Source organism: Psammomys obesus, unplaced genomic scaffold (genome assembly GCF_907164565.1).
Source record: "Psammomys obesus unplaced genomic scaffold, mPsaObe1.curated_primary_1811, whole genome shotgun sequence".
Lineage (NCBI taxonomy): Eukaryota > Metazoa > Chordata > Mammalia > Rodentia > Muridae > Psammomys > Psammomys obesus.
This window is the reverse complement of record NW_026596073.1, coordinates 15,173,371-15,196,948: the sequence shown is the minus strand read 5'-3', so window position 1 is coordinate 15,196,948 and position 23,578 is coordinate 15,173,371. Positions and strand designations below refer to the sequence as shown.

General features: G+C 40.8%; 1 protein-coding gene across 3 annotated transcripts in view; it reads left to right on the top strand.

The window, feature by feature from the left end:
• Tbk1 (TANK binding kinase 1) overlaps positions 1-23,578 on the top strand; it is a 40,461-nt gene that overhangs the window by 6,505 nt on the left and 10,378 nt on the right. For 2 of the 3 annotated variants that reach the window (XM_055625968.1, XM_055625967.1), the window contains exons 3-13: positions 1,286-1,426; positions 5,884-6,013; positions 8,791-8,972; positions 10,045-10,205; positions 13,597-13,707; positions 16,226-16,405; positions 18,163-18,359; positions 19,368-19,426; positions 20,336-20,427; positions 21,880-21,981; positions 23,230-23,308. In XM_055625968.1, coding sequence (XP_055481943.1) covers positions 1,286-1,426; positions 5,884-6,013; positions 8,791-8,972; positions 10,045-10,205; positions 13,597-13,707; positions 16,226-16,405; positions 18,163-18,359; positions 19,368-19,426; positions 20,336-20,427; positions 21,880-21,981; positions 23,230-23,308 — 1,434 coding nt within the window. The remainder of the gene's footprint in view (positions 1-1,285; positions 1,427-5,883; positions 6,014-8,790; positions 8,973-10,044; positions 10,206-13,596; positions 13,708-16,225; positions 16,406-18,162; positions 18,360-19,367; positions 19,427-20,335; positions 20,428-21,879; positions 21,982-23,229; positions 23,309-23,578) is intronic. The other variant, XM_055625969.1, reaches the window with a different exon arrangement.

Below are 23,578 nucleotides of genomic sequence, written 5' to 3'. Positions count from 1 at the left end.
AGATGGCTTGGCAGGTCAGGCAATTGCAGCCAAGTGTAACAACCTAAGTTTATTCCTCAGGTCACATATGCAGAGAGAGGAAACTGAGGAATGCATACTGCCCTCTGACCCCTACCCATACACACACACACACACACACACACACACACACAGTAAAATAAATAAATGTAACAAAATTTTAAGGAAAAAAAAATCTTATGTTAAACTGAGTTTGAGACATTTATAAGGAAATATACATTTCTTTGTATTTGGTGTGACTTGGGCAGTGGGGGGTCATTTAAAGAAAGCAGTCTTCAAATATTGATACTGAGAGGTGGGATTATTAACAACAGTGAATAGTTGTGAAAGATAATGATTCTGTGGTCAGAGGAAGAAGGTGACTGTGAATCTGTGGAAAGGAGGCGTACAGTCCAAAGGAGAGGCCCCAACCAGGGGGCCAACCCGCAAGCAGGTCACACTTGAACCCCGAGAATAGCTGGTTCTGAGGAAATGCAACCTTGAGTATATAGGGGGAAAGTGGGGCTGAATGGGAGAAACAGGCTTGTTCTGGCCCCCGGGGGAAGCTTGCTGGTCCCAGAGACTGCAAGGGAGTGGCCTGGAACTGTTTAGAACGAGGTTAATTTTGTAGTGCTAAAAAGCTGTGGTTAGTTGTGTGTCATGACACTGCACATACCATCTACTCGGTACGGGAGGGAAGCTAGAGGGGAGCTGCTGCGGTATGTAGGAAGATCCTGCCCCTCTAAAGGCAGCCGATGAAGGAACGATTGCCTCCCACCCCGTCTAGGTCAGGTTGAAGGTGGGTATGCAGGACAGCAGTCTAAGGGCCAGCCAGGAAGTCCACTCGGCCTGCAGCGGCATGATCTAAGCAGGAAGTTCACGCTGACCTCGATTCTCAGACTTCTACAGACACATTAACACAGCTAGTGACAAAAATTTCCAAAAATTGAATTGCATTCCTTTGATAATGTTGATAAAATTTTTGTAGGTGGAGTATAATTTTTCTGTCTCTTTGTTCTTAGTTGTAAATGTTTGGTTCTGGGAAATCACTGTAGTTTCGCTTTCAGTTTCTTCTCCAAAAGAAAGCTGTTACCTTCTGCTACATGGCTGACTGGCTTGGCCACCAGTGTGCCACTTGTCAGTTCTGTTTGTAATGTAAGAAACAGTGACTTTTGGGGAATCCAGATTCTTTACCTGTTTTAGATTGGGGGGCTCTGATTCCAGAGCTTGGTCTGAAGGATGTGTGGTGTGCTGTGAGACTGACTCCTCTGTCTTGTCTGTCTTCCAGAAAACTGGCGACTTATATGCTGTCAAAGTATTTAATAACATCAGTTTCCTTCGCCCCGTGGATGTTCAAATGAGAGAATTTGAAGTGTTAAAAAAACTCAATCACAAAAACATTGTCAAACTTTTTGCTATTGAGGAGGAGGTAAGTGTTCAGGCTTGCCGCTGTGTGGTGCTTGTTTCCACTCAGAAGACAGTGCCTAGCAGAAGGGGCACCAAACACCAGGGTCTGCATGGCTCCTGTCATGCTTTATCCCTGCCATTTTTTTTAAATACATAGAGATAGAAACAAAATGTTGTAGAATGAAAGCAGGAAAAAAAAAAAGAAGGATGAGAGGTCTAAAATGTGGTTATTTGTAGTGAGGCACCTTTAATCCCAGCACTCAGGAGGCAGAGGCAGGTAGATCTCTTGAGTTCAAGGCCAGGCTGGTCTATAGAGCGAGTTACAGGACAGGTGGGACTACACAAAGAAATCCTGTCTCAAAAATCAACCGAACAACAACAAAAAAATGGTTACTTGTATTATTTATGAAGGAAAAAAAAAAAAGGAAGAAAAACTAAGTGCATAATTTTAGAAAGAACAGGGGCTGGAGAAATGGCTCAGCACTTCTAAGAACTTGTTGCTCTTCCAGAGGCCCAGGTTCAGTTCCCAGCACCCACAGCTCACAGCCACCTCTGACCCCAGCTTTGGGAGATCCCATGGGCCCTGCTGGCCTCTGGGGGTGCCTAGACACACATATACATAAATGTGAATAAATACCTCACCACAAAACAAAAAGGCAGTGATAGAAACCTTTGTAAATGAGTAAAACTTGTAGTAACTCAATTTTATAATTAAAGTCTTAATTATAAAAGTATTAATTCTAAGGAAAATAGCAGATATTAACTGTACCCTTAGGAAAAATATTTTAGAAATAATGAAGTGGAAATCGTCTTGCTTTTAGACATAAATATTTAGTAAAGATTATCTCTTAAATATTATTGAATTGTATATCCCTTACCCTTGTGACTTTATTCTTGATTATTAAGTTTGATCAAGTATAAATTATAGTTTTATGCATTAAAATGTGAATTGGTACTGACAGAAAAGCTGAGTAAGTTAAAATGTATGGTAGCTAGTTACCTGAATTTAGCCAAACTCAAGAGAACACAGAAAAGCACTGTATTTCCTCCTGCATGCGAACCACGGGTACAGACACAGGCAGGGTAGACTGTGAGCCAGTTCAAGGCATGGAAGCTTACCCTCCGCACTGATGGGGAGAGCATCAGTAGCCTGAAAGGCCCACCTGAGCCTCTGCTGTGTCTGACTGTGTTCGCAGGACTGCATTGTGTTTTGCCTGCACTGCTGACCTTTGGTCTCTCCTGCTCCCAGGTCAGATACGTGTGATGTGTCCTGCAGCCTCCATAAAATGCCATTGCTAGCTGAGTGTAGTGGTAAGCTCTCATAATCCACGCGCTTAGGAGGACGAGAAGGAAAGTCAGGGCTTCAGGGCCAGCCAGCCTATAGAGCACAAACCTATCTCAAAAAAGTTTTAAAGGCTCAAACCTGTAATCTTCTTAAAAACTAATATATTGGGGGCTGAAGAGATGGCTCAGTGGTTAAGAGCACTGTCTGCTCTTCCAAAGGACCTGGGTTCAATTCCCAGCACCCACATGGCAGTTCACCACTGTCTGTAATGCCCATTCCAAGGGATCTGACACCTTCACACTAATGCACATAGAATAAAGTTAAATAAATTAAAAAATATATTTTAAAAAAATAATTTATTTATTTTTATTTTATGTGTATTATTGTTTGCCTGCATGTATGTCTGTGTGAAGATAAAATCAGGGAGCTGGAGAAATAGTTCAGAAGTCATGAGCACTGGCTGCCTTTTTAGAGGACCTGGGTTTGATTTCCAACACCCACATAGCAGCTCATGCCAAAGCCCAGCTGTTAGAGACCAGGATAAAAAAGTGAGGCAGCCATACACAGAGTCAGCCACATTAATTGCTCTGTAGACTCTTCTCTGCTGGCTACAACACTTAATTACCTGATGAGGAAGCTTTAACTTTTTTAAGCAGGCGGCAAAGAGTTGTTTTTACTCTGTGTGAGCTGGGAAGAGAGAGAAAAGAATAGGAAAATTCTTGCTCATTCACTTATACACATTTTTTTTCAGTAGATGAGACAAAGGGAACTCTCACAAGTTTCATACGTGCACATACATACAGACATGCAGACATATAAACATATAGATATATACATGTATATAACTGGATGGAGTAAATCCCCAGAGGCTCCAACCGCCAACATTTTTTCTTTGTTCTCAAGCCTTTTTATCATCCAAGATAAAGTCTTTGCATTAAAAGCAAAATTACTCCACAGCTATAAAAGCAATTTGTTATACATCAGGATTTTCATGATGGAGGCTCACAAGGTTTAAGGTTAACAGGGTCCCAGGGGTTACAACAAGATAATCATTTATGTCTTTCCATTAAGACTTCACTTGACTAAACATACTTTAACTGTCTCTTGGCTCCATGAGTTCACTATGGGTTCAAAATAATATTTCTATCTTCCATTCCACAGCTAGTTATTTATCTATTTTCTGTTCATGGCTGTCTATCATGGTGCATACTGAGACCCATGACTTGACCTCTGGAGCTAGAGCAAAAGTTTACCTAGGTCATAAGTCTGTCGCAAGCCTGTTCTTCTCCCTAGCGCAGTTTACGTGGCAGTGATGTGTGAAGATTCACAGATTCTTAGCAGTTTTTGCTATTGTGCAGGAGGGTTTAAAATCATTTGAATCAAATCAGGAACTTTATAAAATCATTATCAGGAATTATCAATTGTTATCAGTTCATCTAAACAGCATTATTACATGGAAGTACATCTTCAGTTTGATGTACAGGAAATCTGCCCAACAGAGTGTGTAAAGACCCAGGAAACAATAGGCAGTGAGGTCCCTGCCATGCCAGATAGATGAGAAATAAAGTAATGATGCGTGTGGAAAGGCAATCAGCAGTAAGAAGTAATCTAGAGACAGAATCTCTAGTCTAGACCGCACCAGGGTGCACCTGTTCATCAGCTGTTCAAAAACAGTCGGCTCCCTCCAGGACGCCTACTGCTTGCCTCGGGCCCTTCCAGCATGGCTCTTGGCAAGCCCACAAGTATCTGTAACTCCAATTCCTATACCCTTTCTGACCTCTGTGGACACCAGACATACACATAAGACACAGATGTAGATGCAGACAAAACACTGATACACATAAAATTGGGGGAAAAATCAGAATTTAAAAATCATGAATAGAAAAAACTGTATGTATGTAATATGATCCTGTTGTACAATGCTGTATATCTGCAATATACTTTGTTTCATCAGAAAAATGAGATGAAGCATGTAACGTTATTAATTATTCTGTGATGATGGAATTATATGTATTTTTCAAATTTTCAGCCATCAGCACATATTGTTATATAAAACAATAATTTTTATATATATATATATATTATTTCTCTTTTCATGACTGCTGAACAGAGAAAAGAAAATACATTAAGAAAGTATTTGGGGTCTGGATTAAAATCGTTTTTAGAGGACCAAAAATTAACACTATATTTTAACATTAAAAATTTCAGATTTTTAAAGCTGATATATATCATATGATCACTGTATATTATGTAGTTTTATGAGGTTCCTTCTTCCTTATAAAGCTATTATATTGATGACATGTTTTAATTAGTTGAGATGGAAATGAGCAAACCAGATCTTGCTGAGAGATCTTTCAACTATGCTGCCACCCAGTTTTGTTTTGTTTCTTGTTCTGTTTTCCTTAGATTTTGTTTCTAATGTTCACTGTGTATATTTGTATATATGTATGTTACTGGTACAGGTACCCTTGCAAGCCAGAAGAGATGTCCCCTGGAGTGGACATTGCAGGCAATTGTGAGCCCCCTGACATGGGTGACGGAAACTCACTTAGGTCCTCCAGAAGAGGCAGCCCATGTTCTTAGCCACTGAGCCAGCTCTCCAGCCCCCATTGCTTTGTAAGCCTAGGACTTCATGCCTTAAGTAAAAGTACTTATTCTACGAATGAGCTTTATCCTAAATATGTTGTGGTGCAAAAGAAACCAAGTGACTTGAACAAAAATAGTAAACACTGCCACCATGATGTTATGGTTGAAATCTAGCTAGTTTTCACTGGCTTGTCTTCCAGTGAAACTCAACCTTAATTTATATGTAATATGCTCTATCTATATGTGGAGATTTATTTTTTTATTTGTGGTGTATGCTCACATGTGTTGTAGTGTTGGGGGAGAACAGAACAGCCATCAGTGTGAGTACTGGGAACTGAGCTGAGGTCCTCTGGAAGAGCAGGAGGTGTTTGTAACTGCTGTACTGTCTATCCATCTTGTCAGCTTTATTTAGTAGAAATCTGGAAGCTATTTATTACAGACACGTAGCTTCTTATTAGTCCCAGGTGAAAGGATTCATAGTGACTTCATCTTTGTAGCAAGTCTGCATTTGAATGAGGTCAGGTAGGCAAGCGCTGCCCTAAAACCAGGTTTGATTTTGTTGGTTTCCTGTTGATTTTCAACTAGTGACCTTTCTCTTTTTTTCCCAGACAACAACAAGACATAAAGTACTTATTATGGAATTTTGTCCCTGTGGGAGTTTATACACAGTTCTGGAGGAGCCATCCAATGCCTATGGACTACCAGAATCAGAATTTTTAATTGTTTTACGAGATGTGGGTATGTTTATTTATATGGTTTTACATATATATATATATATATATATATAATTTAATGATACAGAATGAAAAATTAACCTCCTACATTCCAAACAATACACTTTTATACAATGTTTTCTTAGGAATCACACCAAAAGCACAAGTGTCTAAAGAAACATTAGATAAGTTGGATTTATCGGCATTAAAAACTTACTTCAGGGCTTGAGAGATGGCTCAGCTGTTAAGAGCACTGGCTGCTCTTTTAGAGGAGGTTCAATTCCCAGCACCCACACGGCGGCTCACAACCATCCGTGACTCCAGTCCCGGGGAATCTAATGCCCTTTCTGGCCTCCACAGGCATCAAGCATGCACTTAGTACACAGGTATCCATGCATGTAAAATAAAGATTTTAAAACCACAACTTATTTGAGACAATAGCTAAAAAGAGAGCCCACAGAACAGAAAGTATTAGCAAATCACACATAAGATGTGTTGTCCAGACACCCTATCAAAAAGACAATTTTAAAATTTGTCAAAGGATTTGACCAGACATTTGTCAAAAAGAAAGGTTAGACTGATGTTCAACAAGTATATTAAGGAGTGCTCAAGATCAATAATTACTAAGGGAATTCTAATGAAATGCCACTTTTACCCTGAAGGTAACAAGAGCAAGCACTGGCCAGGAAGTGAAGAACTGGGTCTGCCATGCCTTTGCTGCAGGGTCGTAAAGTGGTGCAGTCCTTCAGAGACTAGTTTAACAGTTCCACAAGAAGATAAATATAAAATAACGCGCACTGGGCAATTCTGATAGCCAGACTGAAGGAGTTAAACACATCCACATAAAAACTTATTCACAGCAGTCCAAAAAATAAAATCAGAACAGCCCAAATGTCAACTGACAAATAGATTAAGATGTTTTATATCCATATGATAGAATATTATTCATTCCTGACAAGAAATGAAGCAATGTGTGGTAAGGCAAGTCTGTATCTCCAGCATTTGGGAGGTGGAGGCAGAAGGATCGAGTTCGAGGCCAGTCCACTACAGGAGACCTCGTCTTAAAAAATACAGTCTCACACAGTTCACTTCTCACATAGTCCATGCGCACATCACGAATCACATAGTCATACATCACAGACACACATCACAGAGTCACATACACATCACATAGACACACACATCACAGAGTCACACACACCACACACACTGTTCCAGTTTGGGTTTTGCTGCTGTGATAAACAGCAGAAGCAGCCTGGGGAGGAAAGGGGCTGCTTGGCTTATGGTTCCTGGTCACACTGGATCACTGAGGAAAGCCTGGGCAGGAACTGAAATAGAAACTGTGGAGGAACTCTGACTGGCTTGCCCTAGGACTCATTTTCAATTACTTTCTTACTGCCCAGAGCCACCTGCCCCAGGGCGGCACTGCCCACAGTGGACTGGGCCCTTCCACAGCGCTCAGCAATCAAGAAAATAGCGCAAGCTGCTAAAGGTCAATACGATGCCGGCATTTACCAGCTGACATTTCCTCTCCTGTATGACTCTAATTTGTATCAAGTTGGCAAAAACTAAGCACACATACACACGAGAAATAAATACATTTCTTAACTGAGAAGTTAAAAAGTGAAATATTGACACATGCTCAAGTGTGGGTGAATCTTAAAAGAATGCAGAATGAAGGAAGTGAGAGGCAGAAGATCACAGTATCATCCCCTTCACAAAAAGGTGTAGTCAGTCAGTCCACAAAAACAAAAAGCAGGTGAGTGAGGGAGGGCACGTGTAATCTGAGAGTGCCTGCTAGTGGCTGTAGGGAGAGCTCCTTTGACCAGTACATAGTTTTTATTTGGAGTGTGATCAAAATGTTCTGGCGTTAATGGGGACAGCTGTGTAGCTTTATTACAAACTATTGAATGCTGTACTTTTAAAAAAGGAATGGTAAGTTATGTGAAGTGTGTGTGTGCATTCCAGGAATCCTGTTACCTTTTAAAAGACAAGTGAAATAATACCTTCTTGGACATGAGTCAAGTGTTTAAAGGAGGCTGGTGGCTCATGCCTGTGGTCTCAGCTGATGACCTGCCTGTGAGCCCCACAGCTTCATTCCGGCAGCCTCAGTGCCTCTGCCCTTCAGAAGAACACAGACTGACTTGTCCTTATGGGGACGCGGATCGCACTGTGCCCTCCTGCTGCGTTCTTTTTTAAACTGTTTTGTATGTTGAAGCCAGTTTATTTTTTGTGACTTTATTTCTGAAAGTAAAATACAGATAAAACAAGAGCTGAACATGGTGGCACACAGCTTTAATCCCAGCACTGAGAGGTGGAAGCAGGTGTATCTCTGAGTTCAAGGCCAGCCTGGTCTACAGAATGAATTCTAGGACAGCCAGGGCTACACAGAGAAACCCTGTCTTTAAAGAGAGAGGGGGTGGGGGAGGAAAAGAAAACAACAAAAAAGTATAAAGCTGTGGTGAAAGATGCTCATCTTTCTGGGATCGTTATCACCAAAAGCATCTCAGGATGTCCTGAGCTTAACACTCTTTTGTTCCATTAGCCTTACAGTTATCAGAGACAGCACACTTCCGAGGGCCATAATTCCTATCTAAAGCTCCTTGTGGGTGAAACATGAGAATGTATATACGCACACATGTGCATGGCGTGGGGGGTGTTTGTAGAGGGGGGAAATCTGTGTCTTACAACAAAATCGTGAGTTTGGATGAATACGAGTGTACCCTGGGCATGGGTTTGAGGTGCATGTACAAATGGAGGCCTACTGTGTTGTGAGCCGCTCTGTTGTGTTTCCTGCTGAAGTGGGAGGAATGAATCACCTCCGAGAGAATGGCATAGTGCACCGTGACATCAAGCCCGGCAACATCATGCGCGTCATAGGGGAGGATGGACAGTCTGTGTACAAGCTCACGGACTTCGGGGCTGCCAGGGAGCTCGAGGACGATGAGCAGTTCGTGTCGCTGTACGGCACGGAAGAGTACTTGGTAAGTCGCATAGTACCGGTAGTCTCACCTCGATAGCCGGATAGGTATGCTTCACGTGGAGTTACGCCACAGGCCTATAAATACTATGGAATCCTCAGGACAGGCTCTGTTTTCTGTAAGAAGGGAATTAGGAAGTGATTTCTAGGTATACTGTCATTTTCTATTGGGCGGACTCAGAGGTGTCTCAGTTGTGCTGACACAGCTTTGATCACAGCAATCAAGAGGCAGCACTTGAGTGGATGGGTACAGGTTCAAGGCCAGCCATGTCTACATAGAACATTCCGGGTCAGCCAGGGCTATAGAATGAAACCCTATCTCAAAACAAATCAACAAAAATCCAGCAGCAAAAATTCTTAGCTTTATAGCTATGTACTAATGCAATGGATTTGTTTTATTTTATGTACATTGCTGTTTTTCCTGCATGCATCTTTATTTTATCTGTATTGGGGTTTTGCCTGTAGGCATATCTATGTGAGGGTGTCAGAAGCCCTGGAACTGGAATTACAGATATTTGTGAACCGCCATGTGGTGCTAAGAATTTGACCAGGACCTTCTGGAAAAGCAGCCAGTGCCCTTAAGCAGTGAGCCCAGTGCAATGGATTTGTATTAAAAGAAAAGGCACTTGAATACTTAAGAAGCGTCTGGCCAGGAGAGCCCCCAGTTGGGCTCAGTGCAGTGAGGAGTGGGACAGTTTGCTTTGGTGGGAAGCTGCACATTGGGAAATTGCTGAAAAGTAGTGTGCTGTCAGTGTTTAGTGTTACTGAGTTTTAAATGTTTATTACACTCATTTATTGGAGACATGCACGTGGCTATGGCACACCTGTAGAGGTGAGAGGACAGCTTGGGGCAGTCACCTCTCTTCCTTGGCCGTGTTTGTTCCAAAGGTCACACTCGGGTCATCAGGCCTGATTACAGGCTTCTTTCCCCACTGAGCCTCTCTCCAGCCCAAAACAGTCTTCAGAGAATGGAAACGTGAAATTGCTAGAAAGACATGGTAGGACTTCTAGCCTTGTTGAGTACTTGTTTTTTAATATCATTTCAGTCTTAAACTCATAACGATTTTCTGTTTTAGCATCCGGATATGTATGAGAGAGCAGTGCTAAGAAAAGACCATCAGAAGAAGTACGGGGCCACAGTTGACCTTTGGAGTATTGGAGTAACGTTTTACCACGCAGCTACGGGGTCACTGCCCTTTAGACCATTTGAGGGGCCTCGAAGGAATAAAGAAGTGATGTAAGTGGTTTCTCCAGCTAAAGTTAGAAATATATGTGTGTATGTATATGTATATATATACATGTATTTCTAATATATGTGTATCTATTATATGTGTATCTATTATATATATATTTCTCATATATATGTACACACACACACACACTTTGTTTCTGTTTTTGTTTTTTGAGATGGGCTCTGTGTGGCCTTGGCTGTCCTAGATTCACCTTGTAGACCAGGCTAGCCTCAAACTCACAGAGATACATCTGTCTCTGCCTTCCTGAGTGCTGGGATTACAGGCATTCATCACCATGCCTGACTAAAAACAATTTTCTAATGTATCTCATTTCTCCATATGTTGGATGAAAATTGGCTTTTTCTGATACTTTATGCTACCTGGATTTTACTAAGAATGCAGCCTTCTGAGAATGTTGGCATAGTTTTCCAAATCATGTTTAAATGTGCAAAGAGTATAAATAGTATCGAGTCTCCAGTCCATTGTCACATGTGTACTGTTTCCTGAGTTTGACTCCAGCACATTTCATTTCTTTATTCTACTTTGTGTGCTCGTCAGTTTTCTCCATGCAGCTGAAACAACAACCAGTATGCTTCTGTAGAGAAATAGAACAAATGACATTCAGTTCTTACCTTCCACTAACTGATGGACTATTTTAAAAATGACATTTGACAGTAATTTTTCTTCCGTTGTTACAGTTTCCATCCAGAGATAAAGCATTTCTGTAGTGTAGCATAGTATGCATTTGTATTTTCTTTGTATGAGTATATGTTTTGTATTTGTATTTTCTTTGTATGAGTATACGTTCCTGCATATATGTCTGCGTACCTGGTACCTGAAAAGGCCAGAAGATTGCCCGGAACTGAAGTTACAGATGGTGGTGAACTGTCATGTCAGTCCTGGGAACTGAGCCCAGGTCCTGTCCAAGATCAGTCAGTGTTCTTAACTACTGAGCCATCCCTCCAGCCACATAGCATTGTATGCATTTATATGCTGCCATATTTTTGGAGAAATGAACAACAATACAAAGTCACGAATAGCAAACCAAAAAAAGCAAGAAGAGAAATTTCTGGAGTGAAATTTATTATGTGATTCATCTGTACACCGTCAGGGTTTCTGTTGCTGTGAATGATCAAACACCATGACCATCTTGGGGAGGAGAGGGTTTATTTCATCCTACAGCTTGTAGCCCATCATTCAGAGAAGTCAGGGCAGGAGTAGGCGGCAGGAGCTGATGCAGTGGCCATGGAGGGGTGCTGCTTACTGGCTTGCTCCTCACTCCTCAGCCTGCTTTCTTGCTCAGCCTGGTTTCCTAACCATTCAGGACCACCCACCTACGGTTGACAATACCCGAACTGGGCTAGGCCCTCCCTTATTAATCATTAACCATGAAATTGTGTTAAATATTTGCCTGTGATCCAATCTTAGGGAGAGGCATTTTCTCTATTAAAATTTTCTCCTCCCAGATATATGTAGGTTTGAGTCAAGGTAAACAAACAAACAACCCCACCCACCCAGTCTTCAGAGAACCCAGGTTCAGGTCCCTACACCCTGTCAAGTGGCTCACAACAGCCTATAACACCACCTGCCAGGGATCTGATGCCTTCTTCTGGCCTCTGTGGGCACCTGCCCTCATTTGTGTTCGTGCATGTCTAATTAAAATAAAGGTTATTTTTTTAAAGTTCAGATACTGTGATGGCTTTTGCTGAAGCTTGAACATTTGCATGTGTGCTAGTGAAATTCACCATGATTATACAGGAAGATGTCCACTAATTGCACTAAGATGTTTTCACTGTCAGCCTGAGCTTGCTTTACAGCGATGCCCTTTTTATTAAACCTCTTCTTTAGCAAAGGCCAAGGCTCCTTTTGTTTCCTCATTAAATGTAAGTTATATCAGATAGTTACCCGCTTCTGTTTTCATAGATACATTTTTAAAGCAGTAACTACAAGTTTTGCTGCTCTAAAAATGGATATCAAAGTGTGTCACTTGCAAGAAAGGAAACCTGAACCACAAGCCTCCTGGTGGCTCTGCATGATCACTCTGTGGACACGTTACTAGAATGTGTCGCCTCTGTGCAAACACTGATAGTGATGTCTAAAGGTGCATCCTCATCAATGACTGTTTGATTGTCCTGGTGAGTGATTCGCTCTTCTCCACCACAGCCGTGTTGCTCCTGCATCACATTTGCACATGATTAAGCTGACATGTAAATCTTATAAAATTTAAAGTTCGTGATGAATTTGTATAGCATAGCAATACTGTCATGATTCTCTTCACTTCTTTCTTTGCATTAACCTTACATCTCCATTTATTCTTCTGTAATTGGTTTGAGCACATGTGAACACTTTATTTTTCATATTAATTTCTTTTTTGTTTGTTTTGTTTTGTTTTTTTGAGACAGGGTTTCTCTGTGTAGCTTTGGCCGTCCTGGACTCACTTCATAGACCAGGCTGGCCTTGAACTCACAGAGATCCGCCTGCCTCTGCCTCCCTGAGTGCTGGGATTAAAGGCCTGCACTACCATGCCTGGCTAGTTTCTTTATTTTAAAACATCTCTTGAGGCAGAAATTATGGCTGCCTCCATGGAAGAAGTAGCAGTCTGTATCTGTTGGTTTACTGGTTGAGTCTAGTTTTAAATATACATTGATTTGCTCAGAGCATGTTTGCTTAGATGATAAACTAAAAATGATCAGACAGAAACACTGTCCTTTGGCTGACCTAAGATACTGCCGATTAATGCTGAATGCTTTCGTGCAGGTTCTTAAAGGAAAGATCCCATTTGAGACCTAGAGCCCTCCTGCCTGACTTGCTACATACATCCCCACTGTTCCCTGCTTCCCAGCCAGCCTGGCTTCTGCTCATGTTTTTATATCACACTCATCATTTGGCTTATCATTTTAGAGCATCTATTCCTATATGTGTGTGTGCTTTTAGAATGTGCAAAGGATTTTTCTGATACTGTGCTGTGTATAGTTTTATCTCCTTCCTTTTTAAAAGAATAATTCTATGGCTCATTTTGTAGTATCTTTTGGTCTGCTTGACTGTGCCTTTGAATGGTAAAAAGGATGAGGTGCTATTTGTAGTCTAGATATACTCAGTGATGTGCCCCATTTTTTCAGACAGAAAACTTAGTGTTTTTGTTGTAAACATCAAGATGCTTTTCATGGCACTCTGGGTGCCCACATGAAAATTAATTATGGCATATAGATAGTATCCACATATCTGCCGTTCCACTTTAGTCATCCAGATGCAGCATGTCCTGATTGTTTGTAGCCATCAGTCACAAAGTTTGCTCTCGTAGATGACTGTAGGTGCAACTGAGGAAACACTTAGAGTCCAATAATAGTCCGTGCAGGAATGGCCTATTCATCCTATTCTGCTGTTGTTCCTCCCAAGGTATAAAATAATCACTGGAAAGCCTTCTGGTGCAATATCTGGAGTACAGAAAGCAGAAAATGGACCAATTGACTGGAGTGCAGACATGCCTGTTTCTTGTAGTCTTTCTCAGTAAGTATAGGTACCTAATTCTTAACCTTTGGTGCCAGTGTTCAAACTTTTGTATTGAAAAATCACAGATACCTTCAAATATCTAAGTGTATTTTCAGGGCTGTCAGTTTGTTGTTTGTTGCCCCGACCCGCAGGGCTTCAACGTGGGCTCCTAAGGGAGGAGAGTGGAAGGAATGGAAGAGGATGAGAAGCGCAAGGAAGGAAGCCAAGTCTGTTTGTCTGATCAAGGCCTCATTTATTAGAAATTTTTACCCAACTTATATAGGGAGAAGGCAGGAAAAGGGGGAAGGTAGTTAGCTGCTGCAGGAGACAGGAAGAGTGCTTTCATGTGTTAAATATTGCGCCTGCAAGATACCATAGGGGTGTTTTCTCAGGGATGCTCTAACAAACGGATGTCCTCACAGTCTATCACCCATGAGTTAGGGTCCTAGATAACTTTCACTAAATAGCTTTAGGTCTCCACTAAATGACCTTTGCTCACTATTTAGCTTTGGCCTAGTAAACGCCTTTTGTCTCCACTGGATAGCTTTGACTCACTAATTGACTTAGGCTTCAGTAGATAGCTTTGGCTCCACTAGATAGCTTTGACTTTGGCTTCAGTAGATAGCTTTGGCTCCCGGCAGTTTGTTGTTGTTTCTGTCAGTTTTGTGACCTGAGATTTTCTCTGTACCCCAGGCTAGCCTTGGACTTAGTATGTAGCCCAGACTGATAACTCTTCTGCCTCTAACTCCCACAAGCTGGGATGACAGGCATGGACCATCACCACTGGCTTTTTAGTTTAGTTTTATTTTTACCAAATTGAACCATGTGATGTTTTGTGTTTGGTGTGATGTAAATACTCTGAGCTTTAGGGATAATTTCCTGAGGATATAGGGCATGTGTTCTTAAGGCTGATTCTCATGGGTCTTGAAATTCTTTTCAATGTAGGAATCATGCTAAGGACTTTTATTTTGACTGTCATACTGATGGACCACAAATAGTGGTGTAACTAGGAATAAGGTTTTTTTAAATTGTACTTATAAAAAATAAGCATTACCAAGTTTAATATTCTCCTTATTAAAAAAAAAAATATTCAGTTTGTTCAAAGGAAAAAAAATAAGAATTTCTAGGCCCAGCACAGTGACACACACCTTTAATCTCAGAATTTGGGAGACAGAGGCAGGCAGATCTCTCTGAGTTTGGTACCAGTCTGTTATATATAGTAAGTTCCAGAAAAGCCAGAACCACACAAGATGAGAGCATGTCAAAAAAAAAAAAAAAAAAAGAAAAGAAAAGAAAAATGCATTCCTAGTACTTTCTCCAGCATTTCAAATATTTGCAGGTTCTTTCTTTATTTAGCAGCCATAAGTCTAAAAATTTTATTGTCAGATTATCACAAAGAAAAAAAAGCCAAGTGGTAGTTCATGCCTTTGACCCCAGAATTTGGAAGAACTGTGGGTTTGAGGCCAGCCTGGGCTATATAATGAGTTTCAGGATAGCCTGAACTACAGAAAGAGACCCTATCTCAACCCTCTTCCTCACTCCCCCAGGGGAAAAAAAGTTTCATTTTTTACTGCTTTAGACACTTTGTGGTGTAAACTTTCTGACATATCGTACATGAGTTTCTGGTTCTGAGCAGCTGATGTCACCTGGGTAGTCCTTCATGTCCATGATGGTTTTGGGAAAGTGAGGGTGTCTGAGAGGAGAGAACCAAAGGCAGTAATGCATAGCAGGTCAGATAACATGCTGCAATCCTTAATTCATTGGCAGGCTATCAGGTGAAGGTAATCTAGCTTTCTAGAAAGTTGCCTATCTTAATTTAAAAAAAAATATAAAAATGCAAGTGAGCATTGAAGATGGTGTGGTGTTCATAACTTGTTGAATGCTGATATGAAACCATAAACAGAAAATTCCGCACATTACCCCATGTGTAACCAGAATGTGGACTCACTAAAAAGACTGTAAAATCCTCCAAGCCATGTTTATTATGAATATATGAAAAAAAATTTTGCATTTGGACCTGAATCTAATCCCCATGATAATCACATATGTACAAATACCTCGAAATTTATTTAAAAATTCTAAAACTCAAACATTTCTACTTCAAAACTTTTTAGGTAGAGGATTTGCAGCCTGTAAAAATAATAGTGATTTATCTTAATCACTGTTCTGTTGCTGTGAAGAGACACCATGACCAAGGCAACACTTACAAAGAAAGCATTTACCTGGGGGTGGGCTTATAGTGTCAGAGGGTGAATCCATTATCATTGTGGCAGGAGCATGCTGGAAAAGGAATGAAAAGCTGAGAGAGAGAGACAGAGCAAAACAACACCTAATTTTTTCAGGAATTGCCACTCCATAGTAACTAAGCATTCAAATAGATGAGCCTGTGGGGGCTGTTCTTACTCAACCACCACACAATTCCTTTGGTTTGTTTTTATTGTTGTTTGTTTTGTTTTGTTTTGTTGCTGATATTATGCAAATATATGCTTTGCACTATGACACTCTCTCTTAAGAAGCTTTTTAAATACTATTTTAGGGGTCTTCAAGCACTGCTTACCCCAGTTCTTGCGAACATCCTTGAAGCTGATCAGGAAAAGTGCTGGGGTTTTGACCAGTTCTTTGCAGAGACTAGCGATGTACTTCACCGAATGATAATCCACGTTTTCTCGCTACAGCAGATGACAGCGCATAAGATTTACATTCATAGCTACAATACGTAAGTACCTCTGTGTTCTTCTCCTGTCTGTGACTGTATAATGTAATAAGCCTCTCCTAAACCAGGAGAGCAAACAAAAAAGATGCCTTGCCTTCACCAGCAGCACCCATGTCACTTATCGGAAATAAAAAGGATTAATTTTCTTAAATGTATACGTAAGAAAGTTCCTTTGTACTTTTGTTTGACAGAGCTAATTCTATGACTTTTTTAAGTGCCATGAACTGATTAAACTGAGCTGTTTTATTGAAGCTGTTGCCCTCCTTAAAATCAAAAGCCTAAGTCTTAAGTGTAGTAGATTTCCAAATTTAGTATAGTTTCATTTGCATAGTTAGCAGGAAAAACTTTATGGATACTCAAGAAATATTCGACATCTATTTTGCGTAAAGGAAAACACACCAGGCAATTTTTTAAAAATGTTATGTAATAAGACTGCATATAACTAAATACACACCTACGTGTCAAACTGGGAGGAGTTATATAGATTGTGTCAAAGTAAATATACTTAGTGGTGGCAGTTTACTATGTTGTAAGGTGCTACCCTTGAGGAAATTGGGTAGAGAGCATTTGCCTGGTTATTTCTTACAACTGCTTGTAAATTATCATGAATGAAGAAGCTGTGTGTGGGAGATAGGGTCAGGAAGATCACAAGTTTAAAGCCAACCTGGCCCACAAAGAACGTTCTAGGCCAGCTAGTGCTGTATAGGCCTCAAAAAACAACCGCTTCCTCCAAAAAATGAAGAATCAGATTCATTCTTTGTACCTCAGTCTGTTTGACAACATATAACCGTTTTAATACCTCATAAAACTCATGAAAAGGGGCCTGAAAGGTTGGCTCCATGGTTAGGAGCACAGAAGAGGACCCAGGTTTGATTCTCAGCACCCACATGGTGCTATAACACAATTGTCTTTAACTCTCAATTCCAGGGGATTTGATGCCCTCATCTGGCCTCTGCTGGTGTACCAGACATGCATATGGTACGCAAACGTATTTGTAGACAAAGCACCCATACACATACAGAAAAAATAAATCTGTTTCTAAAAAGTTGGTGTTTTGTTTGTTTTTCATTCATGAAAAGGGGAGTGAGGTCTAGCTAGCTTAGGGAAAGTGTCTGTTGAGTGTGCTTAAAGTCCTGACTTCAGACACAAGCACCAAAAACTGGAAAGAGAAAAAGACACAGTTTAGAAAACATATTTAGATATTAATAATCCAGTAATTAGATCTAATACAAGATAAGCAAAATGTAAATATAGCAATACTAATATAACCTCAGATGATTTTTATCACATTTGGGTTCTTTATAGCCTGAGTCAGCTGGCGCCATTGTTATGTATTGGACATCCATTTGAGCTTAAAGCCTGAGCCAGTCAGAGCAGCAGCCTGAGGTAGAGCCGTGTCACGTTGCTGGCTTTCTTGGATTTTGTGACTCTTTTCAAGGGGAATTTACTTTTTCTTCTAAAACCTCATTTTTGAAAACACTCTAATTTCTTAGTGTATTTAACAAAAGTCTTATAGTTGTGTTTCAGGTCCTGTTTTTGGCTCTTTGCATGTTTAGGTCACCTGACCTTCAACATAAAGATAGACAGGGTCAGGTAATAAGGAATTCCCATTTCTGCCATTTTAGAGTCTGTCTTAACAAGGCAGTGTTACCAGAACCTTCCATGTCTTATATTCACGGTGAGAGGTTGCTGCAGTGTCCAGGTCTTACCTCCAGTTCTAGCCAACGTTCTATTGTCCTTTCTTAAACTTCCCCACACAGTGCTGCTGTATTCCATGAACTGGTCTACAAACAAACCAAAATTAGTTCTTCAAATCAAGAACTCATCTATGAAGGACGACGCTTAGTCCTAGAACTCGGAAGACTAGCTCAGCATTTTCCTAAAACCACAGAGGAAAATCCTATCTTTGTCATAGGCCGGGAATCCTTACCTTTCGTAGGATTGAAATATGAAAAAAGTAAGTTGTGATTTTTTTTTGTCACGTTTTAAATGACCATTAAAAAACATTTGTCATTGTAAAACTGATGTTCAGTTTAATAAAGTTGACATTGATCTTAATGTAAAACTTTCTAAAAGAGTTAAAATTTCATAAATTTGTTTATAAAGATTACAAAGTTGAAAGGTGTCATGATTTTCTTCAATATTTTGTTTTATGAAGTGGTTTGTCATGTTTTTCTGTAACTTCTTTTAGTGTTTTGATAACTCCCAAAATAACATTGCTATCATAAATTTCAGCAAATATTTGTTTTAGCTAGTGTATATATAAGACATTCTGTCATCCTTTAGAAGTTAAGAAAAAAAAAATAGATCTACATCTTTGAAATTATCTAAATTATTTGTCCTACTGGTGGAGAAAAAAAAAAAAAAGAGTTCCCCAGAATTTTGCATCCACTTGAGACTTCAATATTAAATACAGATTGAAAGACAAGTATGGAGTTCATTGCGTTAAATATGTTTAACAACAATAACAAAAAGAACAAAAGAGGCTGGCGAGACAGCTCCTGGGTGAAGTTGCTGATCACGAAAGCCTGGCACCTGAGTTCAGTCTTGGAGCCCACGTGGAAGTCCCTGAGGCACTGCATACAGTGGTTCTCTGGTTCCTGCATAACGCTGTAGCATGTGTACATGAAAACAGTTAAATGGCTGGTTAGGGAATGAGCTGGCTGGCCTGCAATCGCTGGGTTCTGCCAGTGTCCACCCTGTCAGTGCCAGGATCCTGGGCCCAGGCAGCTGCCGCAGTCCCAGCGTCTTACATGGGTGCTGCATCTGATGTCGGCCTTCCCGCGCAAGTGCACATCAGGCACTCCTGCCATCTCCCAGCTGTCATGTTGCTGATGCTAGGGAAAGTGCCTGAGAGAGCGCTCATGACTGTGTAATGTAGACATACTGCATGCCATATACAGAATAAAGTCATTTGTCCAAACCTTTCCCTTCCTAACTTTATGTCTTTTCCTTTGTATTTCAGTTTCCCTACCCAAAGTACATCCACGTTATGATTTAGATGGTGATGCTAGCATGGCCAAGGTTAGTATCTTACTGATTTTCAGTAAGTGAAGTAATAAATGTATCGTGTGTCTAGGTATGACTTAGGAACATATTAAAGTATTACCCATTCCAAGAGTTTTATATTTTCTTTTCTTTTTTTTTTTTAAGATTTATTTTTATTCATACAGCATTCTGCCTGCATGTACACCTGCATACCAGAAGAGGGCACCAGATCTCATTATAGATGGTTGTGAGCCACCATGTGGTTTCTGGGAATTGAACTCTGAGACCTTTGGAAGAGCAGCCAATGCTCTTAACCTCTGAACTATTTCTCCAGCCCTTTCTTTTCTTTTCTTGAACTTAGTAAAATGGAATACTCTCTGTTAAAACATGTTTATATAATGATAAGAATTGAAATGTTTATTGTACTTACATCTGTCTAGCCTTTTAAAAAAAGATTGATTTATTATGTATACGGTGTTCTGTCTGCAAGTATACCTGCACACCAGAAGAGGGCACCAGATCTCATTAAAGATGGTTGTGAGCCACCATGTAGTTGCTGGGAATTGAACTCAGAACCTCTGTAAGAGCAGCCAGTGCTCTTAACCTCGTAGCCATTTCTCCAGCTCCATCTGTCTAGCTTTTAGACATTGGTAATTTATTTATCTGATGAAAATATGAAAGCCTGGGCCAGAGAGATTACTTAGAGGTTAAGCACACTGGATGGATGCTCTTCCAAAGGTCCAATTCCCAGCAACCACATGGTGGCTGACAACCATCTACAGTGATATCTGGTGCCCTCTTCTGGTACACAGGTACACATGCAGGCAGAATGCTGTACAAATAATACATAAATACACCTTAAAGAAAATATGAAATCCTGAATGCTTTTGCGTCAAGGTTCTCTTACTCTGTCCGCTATCAGCAGCAAATACTTTCTTTCCCCAGGCAGTGACGGGGGTTGTGTGCTATGCCTGTAGAATTGCCAGTACGCTGCTGCTCTACCAAGAGTTAATGCGAAAGGGGGTGCGCTGGTTGATGTGAGTAATACACGGCGATCTGAAAAGCAGGGTGCACAATGAACAAGTGATTGGAACCCACATTTCTTAATCCCACCACTGAGAAGACAGAGACGAGCCGGTCACTCAGCCAACCAGCCTCCTTGGCAAATCCCAGGTCTCAGAGAAAGACCCTTCTGAAAAAAGAAAAGTGGTTGACACTTGAGGAAAGACACTGGTGGCTGACCCATGGCCTCCACCTCACCCCCTCCCATACGCACACAAGATGTATACGGTTTGGGTCGTTTTTTTAAATCTTTTTATGAAGGTCATCTGTCCATCTGGTAAGAGCAAATGGATCTCCTTCAAGACCACGCTACTGTTGTGCACATCATGTGTTGGTTGTGCATTCTGCAGACCTACCGTGTGACCTTGATGTGAAAGGCCCCCGGGGAATGCTTTCCTGGGCTGCCCTCAGTGCAGTTTCTGGGGCTCTAACGCTTGTGACAGTCCACATATGTTGACACTGATATGTTTGCACTCTGTGTCATTCTGATTCCTGGCTCTCGGTTTTTGATCCTGGAGCCCACCGTGTAGCCCAGGCAGGTCTTAAATTCATGATCTTCCTGCCTCCACGTCCTGGGTGCTAGGACACAGGTATTTCCCACCTTTCCTGTGGCTAGCAAGTGTCCAACAAGCCACACGGCCTGTGCTCGTAACGGCTTTCATGTGGTCGCCTGCTGTCACGGGCAGCTTAGTGCTGGGACAGCTTACCGTGGAGGTTGGTTCCTGGCGTGCGTCTCGAAGAGATTAAACGTGCCAGATACAAACGGCATTTGTTTCCCTGTCGCTGCAGTGGGTCAGTGGTTTTGATTATTTTTGCTTACTGTACTGTAAGTTTTAAGAAAATTTTCATGTAACCCTCAATATCGGGTTTTCTTGTAGGTTTTCTTACCCGGGTGTTAGGCTTTCTTGGCCACATGGGATGTCCTCTTTATTTGTTATTTTTTTTTTTTATCACCCTGAAAGTAATTTGTAGGCCATAAAAAAACAAAACAGTTTAGACCTTGTTTGCTGATCACTGTTGTAGTCCAGAGGTCCTTTCATTATGTGTTCATGTGTCAGTCAGCCTCTTTCAGAGGTCACACGTGTGCCACAAGCAGCAAAATTAATTTAATGACACAAGTCTTACATGACCGTTGTGTGATTATTGGTTAGTGTGTGATCCTTAATGTAATTTTAATGCCTTGGGTTTCTAAACTTTAACCTAATTAGTGATAGTCTGTGAAGTATAAATGTCCCAGATGTGAAAGAGTCATAAGAAAAACTGTTTAATTGAGCCCACCGTGAGAATATGACACAGAAATGTTTTTAATAGGTCCCTAAAATTTTTGACATTTAAAATTCATGAAATGTGTTTAAAGTAGAATTTCATAAAATTTAACGATAGTCCACAAATAGTCCTTCAACTAAGGGGATACCATTGCTTTTCAGTGAATTAGTTAAAGATGACTTCAATGAAACTGTCCACAAGAAGACAGAAGTGGTGATCACATTGGATTTCTGCATCAGAAACATTGAAAAGACTGTGAAAGTGTGAGTAGATACATCTTTGTAGGAACAGGGTAAATGTCCAGCACTAAGCTGCTGTTTTAATTATCTTTTATCACAGCAGGGCAGAGTGTGCAGGGTTGGATCTTGGTGCAGCCTGGCTGAGTGGCTGCTTCTTCCCACACAGGAGAACACCGGTTTCTCCTAAGGGATTAGCACCATCATTGATGGCATTTCCCCTACCTTTCCTGAGTGACAGGCAGTGAAGTAGGACCACCCCTTACCTGTCTTGGAGTTGGACGGGAAATAGAAGCAGCTTCTGGAGCAGCCCCTTGATGGGATTTTTGGATTTTAGGAACAGCATCTTTAGGGGCCTCTGAGATGGCTGAGCGGGTAAATGTGCCTACTGAACCAGCATGGTGACCTGAGTGCTAGCTCCAGAACCCACAAAAGGCTAAAGGAGAGAGGCAGCCCTCTGCATGTACTAGGACATATGTGGTCCAGCCCCATGCACAGACACACAACCTTAATAAGTTAAAAAAAAGTTACAGATTTTCCATTCTTAACTGTTCTTCTCTTTGTAACAATGATAACTTAAATGGCGTTTTAGGATACACTATTTGTACTGCAGGGAAATATAATTAAATTTAGTCAATATGTATAACTGAAGTATACATTAACAATTACATAAATAACTTTATATATTACAGCATAACTTGATTCGAAATTAACTTGCCTTCTCTATTTTATCCTAATCTGTGCATTTATAATGGATGTACAATATGTACAGATCCCCAGTACATGAATTCCCAGACTCCCCAAACAAGCTCAGACAGAACCAAAGCATGAAACCTAAGCCCTACAGTTGCTGGACAGTTCATCCCACGACTAAGATCACTACTAAGTAACCATGCAGTGGGTAACATTCCAGTGTGGATCTGTAGTAAAAAAGGCACTGCCTGTCTCAGGCTGGAAGGAGCAACTGGCATATGGCTTCATCAAGCTACTCAGAATGGCTTGCAACTTAAAACAGGAAATGCGTGTAGAATTTCCACAAAATACTCTCTAAACACCCTTAACCACCAGTACCCGCAACCTCTAAATTAAAAATCACAGATAGAGGGGGTAGCAACTGTGCGGGAAGGCAGCAAAGATTTCTTAGAATCTGTTGGTATAGAGACTTGAATAAAATTTTTATTGAGTGAATATGACAATAAATTTCATGAACTCTGAAAAAACCTGTATTTTTCATACCCACTCATTTCTTTTCTGTGATGTATTTTTTTCATACAGATATGAAAAGTTGATGAAGATCAACCTAGAAGCAACAGAGTTGGGTGAAATTTCAGATATACATACCAAACTGTTGAGAGTAAGTACTGGGAAATCATGAGAGCTACAGGCCGTGATCTGCTCGCCTGCTGCTGAGAGCTAGCGTAAGCCTCCCGAGAGCAGCACTATCGCTAAAGCTCTGTGGAAAAGGGTTACCTTTCCCCATATCTTACTCTATTTATAGTCTTTTCTTCTTCTTCTTCTTCTTCTTCTTCTTCTTCTTCTTCTTCTTCTTCTTCTTCTTCTTCTTCTTCTTCTCCTCCTCCTCCTCCTCCTCCTCCTCCTCCTCCTCCTCCTCCTCCTCCTCCTC